The 19,429-nt window shown below is 42.5% G+C and overlaps 1 protein-coding gene across 3 annotated transcripts in view; it reads right to left on the bottom strand.

The window, feature by feature from the left end:
• Positions 1-4,702: 4,702 nt before the first annotated feature.
• The window catches only part of GRK4 (G protein-coupled receptor kinase 4), a 217,605-nt gene continuing 202,878 nt past the window's right edge, over positions 4,703-19,429 (bottom strand). For all 3 annotated transcript variants that reach the window (XM_073647535.1, XM_073647544.1, XM_073647552.1), the window contains 5 exons: positions 18,367-18,575; positions 10,845-10,982; positions 7,695-7,832; positions 7,462-7,593; positions 4,703-4,875 (listed from right to left, as the gene is read on the bottom strand). In XM_073647535.1, the coding sequence (XP_073503636.1) occupies positions 4,822-4,875; positions 7,462-7,593; positions 7,695-7,832; positions 10,845-10,982; positions 18,367-18,575 (671 nt within the window). In that variant the 3' untranslated portion in view covers positions 4,703-4,821. The remainder of the gene's footprint in view (positions 4,876-7,461; positions 7,594-7,694; positions 7,833-10,844; positions 10,983-18,366; positions 18,576-19,429) is intronic.

Here is a 19,429-nt window from a genome sequence, read left to right as displayed (position 1 = left end):
TCTGGCCAATTATTTCAAAGAAAAAATTGACCATATCCGACAGGAAATTTTCTCCCAATCCTCAAACGTTATGCATGCTCTCCCCCCGCCACATTGTATCTTGCTCACTTTCTGATTTCGAACCAGTCACGGAAGATGAAGTGATCAGGCTCCTTGCATCTTCTCGCCCTACCACCTGCACCAGTGACCCTATTCCCTCACATCTCCTTCAGGCCCTTGCTCCAGCTGTCACCACTCACCTAACTAAAATTTTCAACCTCTCCCTCTCATCTGGTATCTTTCCCTCTTCTTTTAAACACGCCAGCATACATCCATTACTTAAAAAAACATCCCTTGACCAGAACTGCACGGCCAACTAAAGAACTATTTCCAATCTTCCCTTTATCTCTAAACTCCTGGAACGCCTGGTCCACTCCCGTCTCATCCACTATCTCTCAGACAACTCTCTTCTTGACCCTTTACAATCTGGTTTCCGCTCTTTACATTCTACTGAAACTGCCCTCACTAAAGTCTCTAATGATCTACTAACAGCTAAATCTAATGGTCACTACTCCCTGCTGATTCTCCTGGATCTCTCTGCAGCATTCGACGCTGTAGATCATCAGCTCCTCCTCACTATGCTCCGCACTATTGGCCTCAAGGACACTGTTCTCTCCTGGTTCTCCTCCTATCTCTCTGACCGATCCTTCTCTGTGCCTTTCGCCGTCTCCTCCTCCTCTCTCCTTCCCCTTACTGTCGGGGTTCCTCAAGGATCAGTCCTAGGCCCCCTTCTTTTCTCCTTATACACCGCTCCCATTGGACAAACAATCAGCAGATTCGGTTTTCAGTACCATCTCTATGCTGATGACACCCAATTATACACCTCTGCTCTGGACATCACCCCTGCATTACTACAAAAGACCAGTGATTGTCTTTCTGCTGTGTCTAACATTATGTCCTCCCTCTGTCAAAAACTGAACTACTCGAATTTCCTCCCTCCACTAACCTACCTGTGCCCGATATTGCCATTTCCGTTTGTGGCTCAACCATTACTCCCCAGCAACAAGCCTGCTGTCTTGGGGTCATTTTTGACTCAGATCTTTCCTTCACTCCTCACATCAAATCACTCGCTCATTCATGTAATCTACACCTCAAAAACATCTCAAGAATCAGGACTTTTCTCATCTTTGATTCGGCAAAAACTCTTACTGTAGCTCTTATTCATTCCCGTCTGGACTATTGCAACTCTCTACTGATCGGGCTCCCTCTTACTAAACTCTCCCCTCTCCAATCCGTCCTTAACGCAGCAGCCAGGATCATATTCCTCGCTAACCGCTACACCGATGCCTCTTCCCTGTGCCAGTCATTGCATTGGTTGCCCATACAATATAGAGTTCAATTTATACTTATCACGCGAACCCACAAAGCGCTCGATGCTTCAGTACCCCCCTACATCTCCTCTCTTGTCTCAGTCTACCACCCTACACGTGCCCTCCGTTCTGCCAGTGACTTAAAACTAAAATCCTCCATAATCCGAACTTCCCACTCCCGTCTCCAAGATTTCTCGCATGCTGCACCAATTCTTTGGAATGCACTACCCAGGACAGTTCGATTAATTCCCAATACCCACAGTTTCAAGCGGACCCTAAAAACCCATTTCTTTAGACTGGCGTATCGCCTCCACACACTATCTATCCATCCCAGTTGTCCGTCCCAGTTTTCCCCCATATTAAAATCTTCTTCAATTTCAGGTTCATACCAACCATGCACATAACCACCTCGGTCAGGACTGCACACATACTGGCAGGCGACCAGTCCATGTATTATTTATCCTATATAGTATATCAAGGTTGCATTATACAATATATGTACATTGTACCTTTTGTGTCTCCCTAAGGGTCAAATGGGACTCAAAATCTACCCCACAGCAGATTACAACAGCTGGTCTAAAAATGTATTTGTTTTTAGACCAGCTGTTGTAATCTGCTGTTTGACCCCTACGGTATATGTTCGCACAACGTCTTTCAGGCGGATTCCGCAGCGGAAACCACCTGGAGAAGACCATCAGAAAACACGCAAAATATTTAACATAAGCATTTCTATGTTAAAACGACTGGCTGTTCATATGTTCAGGCTTTTGAGCGTCTTTTAACCACTTTAGGTTTATAAAAACACCAAACGGTTAAAAGTAGTGATCTAACCATTCTTCTGACGCTTTCCACTCGAAAAACGCTTGCACTTTACAAAACAAGTCAATGTGGAAACTCAAAAGACGTCTTTTGGAGCGTTTTACCATCGTTTTTGCTTTAAATAAATCACTAGTGGTTTCTTTATTATTTAATGAAATGGAAAACAGAACGCAATAGAAAAAAAAAAAACCTGCAAAAAAAAAAAAAATGCCAGTTTCCAAGACCTTTGGAAAAAAGAGAAAATAAGACGCATCAGGAAAAAAAAACTATTTGAAAGACTCGGCGGGTTCATCTGCGTTTAAAAGACGTCTTGTGCACAAAGCCACAATGGAAGAAGATATTTCTTGGGTGGAATTCCGGTTTCTATCGACAGCGGTACAGTTCTGCAATGTCATTTATAGAAATGTATCTGCAGAGGTAAAAGTCCTACTTAGAAACGAGTTATATGGATGCAACAGACTAAATTGGAAGCTGGAAAATTCAGAAAACTTCACGGCTTCTGCAGATCTGACACGTAATCTGGTCATAAATTCCTAGTCGATCCGCTCGGGCCACCTGAGAATGTATTGAATGGTGTTACTTCTCATCGCAATGAGAAATAAAATAGGTATAAGGCTAGAAAAATATCAGCTGCTTTCTTCCACAGATAGCGCCCCACATGAGCTGAGGTTGTGTGTGGTATTGCAGCTCGGCTTTATTCAATTCAGTGCAAAGAGCTGCAACACCAGACATATGAATAGGTGTGGTACTATTTCGGGAAGAAAAAAGCCATATGTTACTCGTTTGTTTTGGCTCTAGGGCCAACTCCCTTCTTTTCTCCGGCCTTCTTTTGCTCTGATCCACGGCGGGCATCTCAAGTATCTCCGCAGATTTGTGTGACATCATCCTCCAAGGCAATTTAAGGCGGACTCAGACAGGTATGTGCTGTATAAGTATTCAATAAGTTTGTATTGAAGGGAGTCTATCACCAGGTTTTTGCCATGTAATCTGAGAGCAGTGAGATGTAGGGACAGAGACCCTGATTCCAGCAACGTATCACTTAATAAGCTGTGTGATGTTGTGTCAATAAAATCAGTGTTTTATCAGCAGCAGATTATCACTACAGGAGTAGGCGTCTGGTGCATCCTTGTCAACTGCTCTGTATAACCCCTCCCACACCACTAATTACAAGCTTTCTGTCCATATACAGTGTACGCAGAAAGCTGCCAATCAGTGGTGTGGACGGGGTTATACAGAGCTCAGCATTCAGAGCTCTGCTACATCTGCAGCAGACAAAACAGTGATTGTATTAAAATGACAGCATGTAACCCAGTAAGTGATACCAATGTATCACTTACTGGGTTACATGCTGTCATTTTAATACAATCAGGGTCTCAGCCCCTCCATCATGCTGCTCTCAGATTACATAACAAAAACCTGGTGGCAGATACCCTTACAGTTAACATGTGCTTTGGAGTTTGCCTTACCGTTCATTTATCTGAATTACTATTTAGGGAACTCTATCATCTGCATTTTCATCCTGGCTCAGACCTCCTGATGAATCCTTTATCTGCTGTAAACGAGAACTCTTCTCTGTGGCTGTTCATACTACAAACACTGCTGCAACATTGTGTATCCTTACAAGCATGTATTCAGTTTGCCTGATCATTGCTGCTGCCTACGTCCTTTGCAAAGAGCCATCGGTCTACTGATAGCATACAACTCTGCCTTTAATCATTTGCTTGCTGCAAGTCCTCCTTCGTTTGTCTGCTAGCTGTCCAGCACACCCTTCTGGCCTGCTCTTCGCTGATCCATGTATTAACCGGCAAGTCATGCCCATTGTTGCTCACCCTGATTTACATCTTGGAGAATCCACCTCGCCAAGTCAACCCACTAAACTATTTTTTATACTTTTGAGCAACACCATAAATCCAGTACTTTGAACCGAGGCTTAATGTTCGCTGACCACCACAATAGTTCATGCCCACAACAGATGGTTGTGAACATTTCTTATTTTAATTTCCAAAAACTTAAAAAAGAAAAAAGGAGCTCTGAACAACTGGCAGCAGAAAAAGGTCCATGGAGTACCTCCTTACCTTCTGAACGCGGACAACAATAAAGCCATAAATAAAACAAAAATGGAAAGTTCTCCTTTAATCCACAAATATAGGCTCAGAACCATACAAACAAGTATAGACAAGTCCTCGCAGCACTGCTAACCATCCGCCCGAGAAGCGGAGATTGCTATGTGACCCTTATTCATTGTGTATACCTATGTATAGCGGAGGGGTGGGACGGGGCGACCCATGCTACAGCACTGTATGCACTTAATGTCGCCAACACAGACTGCGGCTTTAAATACTTTCAGTCATTCAAGATAGCAGGGTGTGTGCATATATCGGCATATTATATATGTATCATTAATACACATATGCACACACACTATATGCATTGGAGTGGTACGAATATGGCCTTATCGTTATTATTTTTTGTACAATACACTTTTGTGAAAATATACATCTTAACAGAATTCAAGTAGAAATGTACAAAATCTGTAAACTCATACAGAATTCTTTGTTTAATTTATAATACACCTTTACAGTTCATAGATACAATAAAATATTTGCAGTTTTAACGCTCTAGGATTTGATTTTTTTGGCTATTGGACAGTGGTTCATGGTCTGGAGGCCTCTTCGTCGTCATCACTGTAGGAGGATTTAAAGCAGACCTAGGGGAAGGGGAAAAAAAGGAAATGTTAGAGGAACAGCTTCACGAAAATGTCCAAATTCTGGAATAAAACAGATTAAGGGGAGAGTCACATGGACGAGGGTCACAACGCAATGCTCGGACCGACAGCCCGCGCTCTCGACAGGAGTGTGACAGCATGTATTCCTATGCAGCTGTCATGCTCTGGTCAAGAGAGCCGACGGCCAGTCTGAGCGTTGCGATGGCCGTCCGAGTTATACGGCCCCTTAGGCTAAGGATCTCTGTATATTAAACATTATACAACTTTCTCTTAAAATTTTTGTATCATTCCCGGATCTAAGGTGTAACATTTCTTCTTGTAAAGAGTGACATGCCAGTGTAAGGAGACTTATAAGGCCGTGCAATGCTCCTCTGGGAAATTTAAATATGAAATTGCCTCTTCAGAGAGGAAGAAACCTAGAAATCTAGCGCTACCTATTGGAAGTAGAAATCCTAAAAGTCAATGTCGAACCTTTAACGAGCCTTGCCACATGACTTGGGATAAAAGCCAAAGAAGGGTCTCAATATGCAGACCCAGTGTTTCAGGGTATTGCCCCTCAGTACAAAGCATTAGAGATAGTTTGGCTGTATGAAAGGCTTCTGACTGGGATCTATAGGAGTAACGAGACTCTGTGGAGAATGACATTCCAGTGTAAGGAGACTTTTAGGCCATGCAATGCAGCTCTGGAAAATGAAATATGTAAATTTCACCTGAAAACATGTCTCTCCAAATTCAGATTCTGGTTTTGCTTTTAGTCTAAGTCATATGGCAATGCTCGCTAAAGGATCAACATTGACTAAGAATTTCTACGTCCAATAGGTGGCACTAGAGTTCAAGTCCTTTTCTTCTCTGAAGACTCAATTTGCATATTATATCAATCCCTAATTTTTATTTACCAATCCCTATTTATTTTAGATACACTATATAGACATAAGTATGTGCCCCCACCACATTACACCTACAGGAGTTTTTATGACCTCCCACTCTACATCCATAGGCATTTTATAGAGTTGATACCCCATAATTCCCCTTTTACAGCTAAAATAGCTTCCACTCTTGTGGGAAGACCTTCTACAAGATTTCGGAGGAGTCTGTGGTAATTTTTGCCCCTTCATCCAGAAGAGCATTTGTGAGGTCAGACACTGATGTTGGGGAGAGGCCGGGGTCAAAATCTCTGTTCTAGTTCATTCCAAAAGTGTTGGATGAGGTTGTGGTCCGGGCTCCGTGCGGCCGGTCATGTTCTTCCACCAAACTCCCCCCAACCATGTCGTTATGGACCTTGTACATTGGGCACAGTCACGGGGAACAGAAGAGGGCCTTCCCCAAACTATTTTCAGAAAGGTCAGACGCGACAATTGTCCAAAATGTCTCGTATGATAAAGCATTAAAGAGGTTATCCCCTTTCAGAAAAAAATTCCCTATATGCACAGTTTGTTATAAAAAAAAAAAAAACTCAGAAAATGGAGCTTTATTAAATCACTGAGCTCAGCGGCTCTGTGATGTAAACGAACCACTGTGCTCAGTGACTGGCTGCAGTATTGTCAATGTGACGTCACCACTGCAGCCAAACAACAGAGATGGGCGGACAGCAGTGACAGCACTGGACCAAGATAGGGCATATAAAGAAACATTTTCTGAAAGGACGACAACCCTTTCACTGGAACTAAAGAGCCTAGACTGAACACTGAAAAACAACCCATAGCATTATTCCTCTTCCACCATCTGTACAGCGCACAATGCCGTCAGGCGGGTACCGTTCTCCTGGTGTTCACCAAACCCAGACTAGTCCATCAGACGCCAGATAGAGAAGTGCGATCCGTCACTGCACAGAACACGTCTCCTCCAGAGTTCATTGGTGGCGGCTTTACACCACTCCATCCAACGCTCGGCATTGTGCTTGGTGATGTAAGGCTGCATGCAGCTGCTCGGCCATGAAACTCCCGGCGGGGGCAGTATTTGTGTTGATGTTATACTAGAGGAGGTTTGGACTCTGCAGTTATGGAGTCAGCAGAGTGTTGGTGGCTTTTCTGCCCTCTGTTCCTCAACACTCGGTGACCCCGCTCTAACGTTACGAGGTCTCCACTTTCCATCAGAGAACTTCAAGAATGGGATTCCATGGTCAAACAGCTGGACACACGCCTATTATCACATATTGCAGATTTCTCAAACGGGCTTAATGGCCCCAAATTCCCACAGACAAGCTCAAGTATTGAGCAGAAAGAATTTCAGAGTACACTCTGTTCTAGGGGCCAGACGCCATATTAGCACTCATGGTTTTGGAATGGGATGTCCAACAAGCTCGAGTAGCTTTGATGGTCACGAGTCCTCACACTTTTAGACACAAAGTCACAAAGTGTGTATACTTCCTATCAATGAATGGAAACGTTCTTTACACGCAGAGGCTGAAAACGCTTGTGCGGTGTATAACCTAGGATAGGAGGATCTCTTCACTGGCAGCAAGCAGAGATTCTAAGATAGGTTCGGAAGTCAAACAACTCTTTATTCAAGTGTACAGGTCCCAGAAAAACAATCAGGACAGCGGAGAATTCTACGTATAAGGAATCTCACCCCTCTTCTGAACAATCGATGGAAGAAGCTTCTCTTTGGTCTAATGTTCTGTTTGCTCACATCCAGGTCTGGCGACAAGCAGCCGTCTGTCTCATAAATATTGATGTCTTTGAAGCATTCTGTTTCAATCATCTACAAGAAGGAGGGAATCCAATTGTTCATCTAAGGTGCAGAAAGCCAAAACTCTCGATCCATTCGGCGCACGTACAAAACATCTCCGGAAAACAACTTACCTCCTGCTGCCATGGAATGGAGACGCTGCCCGTCACAAACTTGGAGTAGAAGTCATCATCGGTGGTGTCCAGGTTCACTCCCTTCACTGTGGAGAACTGTTCAATGTCCAGCACGTCCTTACAATACACAGCACGCGGCTGCAAGACAGCGATATGAAAAGGTGAAGATCCATAGATTTTTTAAAGGAACACTCCTGGCAAAACTGACACAAAAAAACACCTCCCCACTAACTGATAATCAGCGCACAATTGATCAATTGATATCTTCAGAGAGGTAACCTCTACTCCTCCTTGGTCAGACCTCATCTGGAATACTGTGTCCAGTTCTGGCCACCACATTTTAAAAAATACCTAGAAAAACTGGAGCAAGTTCAGAGAAGAGCTACCGGGATGGTGAGCAGACTGCAAACTATGTCCTAAGAGGAACGGTTAAAGGATCTGGGAATGTTTAGCTTCCAAAAGAGAAGACTGAAAGGAGACTTAATAGGGGTCTATAAATATCTCAAGGGCTGTCACACTGTAGAGGGATGAGCTTTATTCTCATTTGCACAAAGAAAAACTAGAAACAATGGGATGAAACTGAAAGGGAGAAGATACAGATTAGATATTATAAAAAACTTTTTGACAGTGAGGGTGATTAATGAGTGGAAAAGGCGGCCACGAGAGGTGGGGAGTTCTCCTTCAATGGACGTCTTCAAACAGAGGCTGGACAGACATCTGTCTGAGATGGTTTAGTGAATCCTGCATTGAGCAGGGGGTTGGACACAATGACCCTGGAGGTCCCCTCCGACTCTAACATTCTATGTTTCTATGCACTAAGCCTTCAGGTCCTGCACCAGAAATAACACATTACTAATGACTAATTCTTGAACCCTTCCCTGACATCCACCATAACAGGTGCTGTATTGACTAGGCTCAGGAGTGGACTTCTCTCCATAAGCTGCGGACACCAGCTGTAATTTACATTCAGGGTCCTTCTACAAAGTCCGAAATGGAGAGAACTTCAATTTGGACTATTTAACCGCTTAGATGACTAGGTCAAAAGCGACCACAGCAACTAAGCAGTTATAGAGATGGAGGAGCTCCCTATCTACCCTCCCCCCAGGAATCAATGGCTTGTCATTGCAGATGAGTTCCTAGTGAATGCTCCCAGGTCTGTTATCTTTGTACTTTCAATTAAAACCTTAAAAAAAACATTGACATCATCCCACATCAAAAAAGAAAAATAGCAATTTGTTTGTCACCTTGCTACACATAAAAATGGAGTTAATAGTGATCAAAAATTTAATGTGCCTCAAAATGGTAACAATGAAAACTGGAAATTCTCCCTACAAAGAAAAAAAAAAACCCCCAAAAAACCACAGGTCCTGACAAAGTATGAAAAATAAGGAAAAAAAAAAAAAAGCTATGGCTCTTGGAATATTACAACAAAAATCTTTTTAATGTAGTAAAACATAAAAGCACTATACATTTTGTGCCACTAACCGTACTGATCCACAGAATATTAACATCTAATTTTTTTCGTCCATATATTCAATGCTGTTAAACTAAACCCCATAGGGAAACTAGAAAAAAAAGTCAATCTCAAACAAGTCTTAATGTTTTTTTTCACTATTTCACCCCCTTAATTAAGGCTGTCAAGGATAACAGCCCACATGGTCGTGCAGATCTTACTGCTGTTACCAGTTTGTCACGGATGACATCGGAGAGGAAGCTCAGATCCCACCGCTGCCACCCGCTTATCATGTGACAAAACTCTGCATCCTCCAATCATCAGGACAATTACACAATTGACTGACGAGTGATGGACAAGGCCGCAGCTGCTTCCACTACTAGGCTGGTTATTGAGGAACTCCCAGTAAGAGTATCATATATACACCTCCAATCCAGGCTCATGGAATATATGTATATATTTATATAGGACAATTATTTATACAGGCCAATTGGACACCTGTTACAGGCAGCATATGGCTTTAGGGGTGCGGTGTACATAGCAAGAGGAACAGAGCTATTAAATTTTAAATATTTAATCCGGAAACGTAGGCAGTGTTTATAAAACATATACAAAGATTATACAAAATGAGAACAAAAATACAGAAAATACAATTACATGACATGGCATAAAAGGGGATAACAAAAGAAAATTACTAAACCTGTGTCGTGGAAATGGCTCAGAGCTGAGCGGAGTGAGGTACTCCTTAGGAAAATGGGCAGAACCCACAGCAAGCTGTACCTTCAAGTACTGACAAATGACAAAACCCATATTCTGCTTTTTATTAGATCAAGGTTACGCTCACATACCTCCCCTTGATGAGCTTATGTGGGGGCTGGTTATGGGATGCGCTGGGTCTTTCAGAATTTTATGAGATCCCCAACTTACAGGACATGTTCGCCCCTGGAGGTCCCAGGTGGTAGATGTTATGTTTCCTATTGCCATTTTACTTTTATATAGGGATGAAACATGGCCTGTATAGCATCATCCATGGGGCCGTTATTAAGTTGGAGGGGCTTCATGGTGATATGAGTGAATGCACTATGTTCTTCCCTTCGCTGGAACGCCAAAAATATATCTCGCATAAATATCAGATCAATGCAAACGCACAATATTCATCACGAACCACCGCCTCTCTGCGTAAACTATTCTCAGCCTTGGTGTCTTTCTCCCAGAGCAAATCTCCTGTGGTAATTACCTGGTCATTGCAGAAAGCCCCTACTTAAATGGAGGTTGACGTGTCCACTCTCTCTCACTTCCCCAGTTATAATTAATCCCATATGTTCATTGTGGAGTCCTACTTCAATGGAGGTTGAAGTGTTAGTTCTTTCTCTCTTCCCCAGCTATAATTAATCCCATATGTTCAATATGGGGGGGGGGGTGATATTTCCTCTCTCCAGAGATGTCTTATGGATTTTAATTTAATTTTTCTCCATGACAAAAAGGTTAACATCATCAGTAATCAATGATGAAACAGTATTTCAGTGGGGTGTCTGGTGCGGTAGTGAGACCGAGGAGCTGATTGAACCCTACCGAAGGCAGCTCCATATACTGCAGCCTGGGAAGAGATGACCCAAATCTCTGAAATTGATAATAGTGGCATGTTATACGAAAAACAGAAAAAGTCTTTCTAGGGGAGATTAATAAAAAAAACTCACATCAGGAACAAATGGAGGCTCCAGCATATTGGCTTCCAGACGTTTGAAGTTGACGTTCCTGAATATCTGGTGCTGTTTGACGCCTGCAGCTCCCTCTCCCTTGCAGCCAAGCCGCTGTTTGGGGTCCTTTGTGAGTAACTGTATGGAGAGAAAAAAAAAAGACATTCTGTGATCGCTGAAATATACAAAGACGTGATTGATCGTTTCTCACACTTTGGGGGCACATAGATGCATCTGATACTTCACTTCAGTAATACTTCAATTCACCTGTGGAGGCGCTGCAGAAAAATTGTCCACTTGGTGCCAAGTACTCACATCAATTACAACTGATCGCAGGGTGTCTTGACCCTCGGAGATACCCTTTTAATCCAAATTGTATGTGTCCTTAGAATCACTTTCTCCAGAGGATCCAAAGCACTAATGTTTGGCCATGGCTTCAAGGCTTGTCATTCTTGGTTGTGAGTAAAAATGTTGGGTTTTTAGGCGCTTTTTCTATGTTTGCACCAAATTTATTGTTGCTTTTGGACTATTTCTATGCAAATTTTTCTAGTCCTTAATATATACACATTATTAGCATTTTTGAGGGACTTTTTTACTCATTTTCCAGACTTTTCTTTCTTTATTTTTTTTAACACCATTCAAGAATGAAAAAATAAAAAAAACACAGTTGTAAAAGCAAAAGTGCTGGCAAAATACTTAAAAAGACGCCCGGGAATCTTTTGAGCCTTCCCATTGCCTTATAGGTATAGTTTACAACATCTTCAGACACCTGAAGAATAGTCAGGTCACTTATTTTAACTGCTTGGTGACTTTGCAAACCTTAACTGGACAAAAAATCCTCAAAAGCCTGAACATATGAACGGCAGGTCATTTATTTTTTTTTTAAATCAAAAATTTTTTTTTGTAACACAACAGTAAAACAAATAAAACAACCCAACCAAAGAAGGGACCCAGTCCCTATTCTATCCCTGCCCCCACAACACATCGCCCTTTCAAACAAAACATTTTGAGTTAAATGTTCCACAGTTCTGTCCACAGCAAATTAACAATCTTACAGTATGAATAGTCACAATTGTATTAAGGGGTATCTACCTCTTGCTTTGGAGCAGTTATATACATGTCTAAAGCAGCCCAATGTAGGATTTTGCACCTGTCAAGTAATCTATACATCAATCATAGCAGACCAAGTCGAAATCTATGCAGTCAATCCATGGAGCCCATATTTTTTCAAATTTAGAGATGGCCTTCCTTTTCAGATATATACTTTTTTTCCTGATTTAATAACCAATTGATCTTATTTATAAATTCCGTCACCGTGGGCGCCTGCTCTGATAACCAATGTTGGGCTATTCGTTTCCTGGCCATGTATAACATGCGTGCCACCGCTATTTTGCCATGTTCGTCAGTGCTCAGATCTTCTATATATCCCAGTATACATACTAATGGTGAGGGATCTGAATCGACTGAGTATGTTCTATCAATGATCGCTATTACATCCCTCCAGAAGTTTTCCAGAGCAGGGCAGGTCCACATCATATGAAGCATGTTAGCCGGTGATGTTTTACATCTAGCACATAGGGAGTCTGGTCGAAGCCCTATATCGTGGAGAAATTGGGGTGTTCTAAATGACTGGTGCAGCACCTGTAAGTGGGAGAATCTATGGGACTCACTCAGAGATAACTGGGGAACTCTTTCCAGTATTTCAGACCACAGCCCCTCTTCAATAGGGCCTATCAAGCCCTCCCATTTTTCTTTTTATCTTATGGGGTGTTTTGCTAATACCAGGTCCAGCAGACCCCTATAAAGCAATGAGATTAGCCCCCCAGAATTATGTGACCTAGCCATTCTCTGTATTATAGTATTTTGAGGAACTCCATTATTTAGCACAAGACCCTCTGCCTGATATGCATGTCGTAACTGAAGGTACTTATAAAATTCGGTGTTGGGCAGTCCATATTCATTTTGTATCTGTGAAAATTCCTTGAGTGAATCTCCCGCTAAAACATGAGTGAATCTTTCTAGTCCTTTTAGACTCCAATTTTTAAACCCTTCCAATTTATATAGATAGGGAGCCATGGTGTTTCCCACAGTGATGTAAATTGTGAGATCCCTTGTATCCCCTGTAATTTCCTCACTGCCCACCAAAGTTTGTGTATTAACAGTGTAGTTGGGGTTCTACAAGAGGGTGTCTTAAATTTGTGAGCCTCCAATGCTTCATAGAGTCTGAGTGATTTAAAATGTGATTGGAGTAGAAGACGTTGAGCCCCCCCTCCCCCTCCAGGGTCGTCCCACCCACGAATGTGCTGGAGCTGAGCTGCCATATAATAAACCCACGGATTTGGGACAGCAAGGCCACCCATTGTTTTATCTCTTTGCAAAGTTTCCAGTTTAATTCTGGGAGCTTGTTTTCCCCAGATTAAGTCCCTGAACATGCTGTTTACTTTAAGGAAATAACTCTGGGGAAGTCATATTGGAGAATTATGCAATACATATAGCAATTGTGGCATCCAGATCATCTTGACCAAGTTAGTGCGGCCCACCACTGACAGTGGCAATTTGGGTTGAGGTTTAGTTTCTCATAGTCAGTGACTTTAGATGTTACATTAATACCCAAATATTTAAATTCATTGACCACTTGTAAGCCCGAGTCAGTATAGTGAGGTGCATTAATGTTCCCATTATCTATTGGAAGCAGTACTGACTTAGTCCAATTAATCGCCAAACCCGAAAATTTCCCAAACTTCTCGATTGTCTCCATAGCTACAGATAATGTTTTGGAGGCTTCCGCTAAAAATAGTAGTGCATCGTCAGCATAAAGCGCAATTTTCTCCTCTATATTCCCTCTGCGAAATCCCATTATGCCAGGGTGCATCCTGATAGCCGCAGCTACCCTTTACCCTTAATCGTGCCAATGGCCTCTCATATAGTAGCTTGATCCATGAAATAAATCCAGCGCCCATACCAAATTTCTCCAAAACTACCCATAGATATTCCCATTTAACAGAGTCAAATGCTTTAGCAGCGTCTAGCGAGCAGATAACCCTGTCTCCTGCATTGTCCACTGGCAGCTGAAGATTAAGAAATAGTCTACGGATATTAACGGCTGTAGACCTAGCTGGCATAAAGCCCGATTGATCACTATGTATAACATTAGATATTATGTTATTTAATCTGGAGGCCAGAACTTTTGCTATAATTTTAATGTCCGTAGGTAGCAGGGATACAGGCCTATAGGATTCGGGGAGCAATGGATCCTTACCCGGTTTGGGTATCACTACGATAACTGCTTCTCTCATTGAGAGGGGCAGAATGCCTTCCCTGGCTGCCTCCTGGAAGGTGCACAGCAATTGAGGTAGTAATATATCCCCAAATTTTTTGTATATTTCCATAGGGAACCCGTCCAACCCTGGTGATTTATTATTGGCCATTGAAGCTGTGGCCATTTGTAACTCCTCTAATTGCAGGGGACTATTTAAGTATTTTTTATCTGCTTCAGAGATAGCTGGAAGATCAATCCCCTCCAAATAAGTCAGGATTTGTTCTCTGCTAAACCCTGTTTTGGTTCTGTATAAGTCCTGATAAAATTCTCTGAAAGTATTTGATATTTGATCTGGCTGATTAACCATTGCACCTTCCTTATTTTTTAAAGCACCTATAAAGGATGTCCCTATTTGAGCCCTTGCAATCATAGCCAGTAAATGCCCTGCCTTTTCCCCTTCTTCATAAAAATGTGTTTGGGAGAATAGTCGCTTATTCTTGGCCGTCTCCCTAATGTGTGTGGAGTATGCCTCCTGCGCCTCTTTCCAGGTCATTAGGTCCTCCTCTGTACCTGATTGGACAAATTTATTTTCCGTGAGTCTAACCCTGTCTTGCAAGAATTCCCCAAATTGGTTAGTTTTATTCTTGGATCTATTGATAGCTTGTATCAGGACTCCCCTCAGACAGGCCTTCATAGCGTCCCATAGTGAGTTCTGCATCACAGAGCCCCTATTTTCTATAATATAGTTTTGAAGAGCTGATGTAATCAAATTTGTGTCTATGATTTGCAACCAAAAGGGATTCACGGACCATCTAGTAAGGGTAGCTTCCAATCTAGGCAAAAGACATAGGCTCATCATCAGGGGTGAGTGGTCCAACAGTACTCTAGGTAAATATTCCACCCTTTCCACTAAAGGGAGAATGTGTTCTGTTCCCAGTCCTAAATCTATGTGGGAGAGGGTGTTATGTGATTTAGAGTAGCAGGAGAATTGTTGTGTTTTGGGATATTTAAGACACCATATATCAAGTCAAGGATAACTCGGATAGGAGCTTACCAAACTTAGTTATGGGGGTAGCCTCTGTAGCAGTGTCTGATCTGAATTTATCCCAGTATGGGTGTACAATATTGTTAAAATCTCCCATGCATAGCACAGGGACCCCCGGTACTTTGTCTATGAGTGATGCAATTTCCTTCATAATATTATTATTATAGGGAGGGGGAATGTAGAATGCCACTAGTAATAATTCTTTGGTGAATATTCTACAATGAATCCCTATGAATCTGCCCTCCTCATCCACCTTAGCGGATATCAATTCAAAAGGGATAGATCTATGTACTAAAATACTGACGCCCCTCGAGTAACTTGAAATGGTAGAATGAAAACTATGGCTGATCCATGAACGCTTCAGGGCTGCTATATTACTTTTTTCTAGATGCGTTTCCTGCAGACATACCACTGCTGGTGAATTTCCCCGTATATATTCCATGAAAGCTGTCCTCTTTAAGGCGTCTCCCAACCCTCTCGCGTTCCAAGAAAGGAATTTTACTTGGTTAGCCATTAGGATATAAAGCATAGGGGATGGACAGGATACGTATGACAAGCGTTAACATAACTCAGGTTCCCAAATACAAGGTTATGATAATACCCCCTTTTCCATACAAGATCACTGTAATCCATACAGGTGGCAGAACTGCGCAGCACAATCTATAACCATACAACTTACAAAACCATACAAACAGAAAAATACAGATCCATCCAGAAAAACCAGATGGATGGGGATACCAGTCCAACTCGCATCCGCACATGAAGCAAGCGAGCAACCTACTAAAAGAGAAAAATAAACGTTTCTTGGGAGCCGGCCATTTTAGGATAATAGACAGAATATCCATTTTCCACTGGGCCATGGGTTACTTGGTAAGAATTATGACTCCAACAGTCAATCAGATATCTTTTGATGGCACATGACTTAAGTTATACGTCTTCATTCAACGTTGTGGGTTCTGGCGAAGTTGCTGTTCATTTAGATCAATGCAAGCGGAGTGCTTCCTTACGATTTTCAAAAAAGGAGGTCCCTCCCAGGGCGGTCACTCTGAGTTTCGCTGGGTAGAGCATGGAGTATGGTATTTGTAGCTGGCGTAGCCGGCGTTTCACATCCACAAATTGTGCCCTGCGTTTTGACACTTCAATGGAGTAGTCAGGGAAAAAGGACACCTTTTGGCCGTTGACAGAGATGTCCCCTTTATCACGAGCTGCCTTAAAGATGCAGTCACGGTCCTTATAGTGGAGCAGCTTCATTAGGACTGGCCGCGGCGGGGCTCCGGGTAACAGCCGAGTAGGAACTCTGTGCGCCCTTTCCACAGAAAATAGAGGGGTCAGGTGTTCTGCCCCAAACAGGGAGATCAGCCATTTCTCAAAATACTCAGTAGGGTTATTGCTCTCAGTTTTTTCAGGGATGCCAATTACCCTTATATTATTCCGCCTGAGTCTGTTCTCCAGATCGTCAGTTTTAGCTAGCAATGCCAGGATCTGTTGGTCATGTCTGCGATAGTCACTGATAATTTGGGGCTGTTTATCCTCCAAATCACCAATTCTCCTCTCAGCTGCTGTGGTGCCATCTGTTACTTTCTGCAGCCCCTGTCTCATGTAGGAAAGTTCTTCCTTAATCTCACCCATTTGATTACTAAGTGAGGACAGGACAGATCCATACTGTGTAACAACCATGAAAACATCCTTAATTGTAGGGTCTTCTGTCTGCAGGGTTTAGAGAGTGCTGAAGGGGTTAACCTCTGGCCGAAGCTGCAGGCTGTTTTCTAAGGTGTCAGTGTTATCTGTATTGTCACAATCTCCTTGGAGAGCAGAGAAGCCATCCCCTTCATCTGTGCCTGCACTGTATTACTCAAGGGGGCTGCTCTGTTTGTCCTAGCATATCTAGCTAGTTTAACTGCAGCCTTCATGGAAGCAGACTTGCCTGGTGCATCTGGGGATGTGGAAAGCTTCAGCTTCTCGGTGCCATCTTGAGAGTGTCTGTCTGCTCCTGCAGTCACCTCAGGGTGCCTTCTGCCTGCTTTCCCAGCCATAAAAAAACTCCTCTGTTGTGCACCGATGGTTACAGGAGCTCAGAGGGAGATGTTATCTCTGGTTTTATTACTATTTAGGGCCCAGTGGAGACTTTTACAGGCTACTGCTCCTGGAGCTGATCTGTCCTGCTACCGCTCACATGTCCAGCCAAGCCACGCCCGCGGCAGGTCATTTTTGCATAGAAATGCTTATGTTCATTCTTTTGAGCATTTAATCAGGTGGGTATCTGGCAGACCTGCCTGAAAAATACATAATGTTCGCATACCCCAAAAAGGGGCAAAAAAAAGGAAAAGACCCAAAAGAAAAGGAAAAAAAAAATAATAATTTTTTGCTTAATTTATCAAACATCTTGTGAAATTCTGATGAAGTTGGTGTAAAACCTGCCAAAGCAAAACACAAGGCTAGACAAAAAAAAAAAAACCCAAAAAGACTTAATAAAACCCAAAAATGATGAATTGAGGCAGACGTCTTATGTTATGCAGGGGATCTAAGGAGGACATATGGCAGACATGGCTTACGAAAATGGAGAAACTATCATCTCTGACTCCTAAAGACAGCACGAATTATGTAGAAGCTGACCCATTGGGATGTAACATCCATTAGAACAAGGTTTTAAGAAAGCTTTGTCTCGTATCCTGCCGGTGTGCTGAAATATGGATGAAGACCCATTATAAGCCTCTCTTACAGAAGCTCCCTAGATGAACCATTGGCTGTGAAGGCGGGAAGAAACCCTGGCATTTACATGCCACAATGCAAAATAAATTCCCAAAAGAAAAATGATTTGGCCCTACAGAATACTCCAAATCCTAAATGGATCAGGAACGGTCTTAAAGATGTTCTCCCCATCCATCCACACAGCACAGGTGACAAATGCATCAGTCCCATCGAAGTGAATGGAGGGGAGGGCACACATGTGCACTACTGCACCTATCACACTGGGCTTTGGGACCCCCTTGTGTCCCAGCGATTGACGGCCAAACATTCTACATTGATAACCATATTTAGTGGAGAAATCCCTTTAAGAAGGCCGTAGACAATAGATGGGATTTACCATTAGGACAACATTTCCCTCTGCTGCCAATAATGTCTCTAACCCTTCGATAACTAATACTGAAAACTTGGATGTGAAGTTTCAGCCTCCTACAGCAAAAATGCAAAGTCTTCTTACTTCCATGTGTACCCACCATCCTGCAGATAGACTTGGCATCCTCAGAAAACTTCTCAGAATATTCTTCTTCATCCTCCTTCACTCGCCGGTCCACCTCGTCCCGCTTTACTTTCTCCTTTCTTTTTCTGAAGGGCGATTGACCTTGAATCATTTCATAAATAAGACAACCGAGCCCCCACCAATCCGGGCTGAATGTGTAGCTTTCATTGTTGATGACTTCCGGTGCTGAAGAGGAAACACATTGACAATTTTTCCATTGTTTTTATCTAGCTCAAACATAAATTTTTTTCAATTCCAAAATCCAATTTCTCAACAGCAAAAAAACATTTTACTTATCGTGTAGTGATCTAAAGTTACATCCAGTAATATACTCCAGAGCTATGCTCACTATTCTGCTGGTGCAGTCACTGTGTACATACATTACTTATCCTGTACTGATCCTGAGTTACATCCTGTATTATACTCCAGAGCTGCACTCACAATTCTGCTAGTGCAGTCACTGTGTACATACATTACATTACTAATCCTGTACTGATCCTGAGTTACATCCTGTATTATACCCCAGAGCTGCACTCACTATTCTGCTGGTGCAGTCACTGTGTACATACATTACATTACTGATCTTGAGTTACATCCTGTAATATACTCCAGAGCTGCACTCACTATTCTGCTGGTGCAGTCACTGTGTACATACATTACTTATCCTGTACTGATCCTGAGTTATATCCTGCATTATATCCCAGAGATGCACTCACTATTCTGCTGGTATGTACACAGTGACTGCACCAGCAGAATAGTGAGTGCAGCTACGGAGTATATTACAAGATGTAACTGCTGGTGCATTCATTGTGTACATATGTTACATTACTTATCCGGAGTTACATCCCGCATTATACTCCAGAGCTGCACTCACTCTTAGGCTGGTGCAGTCACTGTGTACATACGTTACATTACTGATCCTGAGTTACTTCCTGTATTATTCTCCAGAGCAGCACTCACTCTTCTGCTGGTGCAGTCACTGTGTACATACGTTACATTACTGATCCTGAGTTATGTCCTACATTATACTCCAGAGCTGC

This window comes from Phyllobates terribilis, unplaced genomic scaffold (assembly GCF_046119375.1).
Source record: "Phyllobates terribilis strain yellow unplaced genomic scaffold, ASM4611937v1 Scaffold_1__5_contigs__length_1240528914, whole genome shotgun sequence".
Classification (NCBI taxonomy): Eukaryota; Metazoa; Chordata; class Amphibia; order Anura; family Dendrobatidae; genus Phyllobates; species Phyllobates terribilis.
Note: the sequence above shows the minus strand (reverse complement) of the source record. Positions and strands in the feature narration are given on the sequence as shown.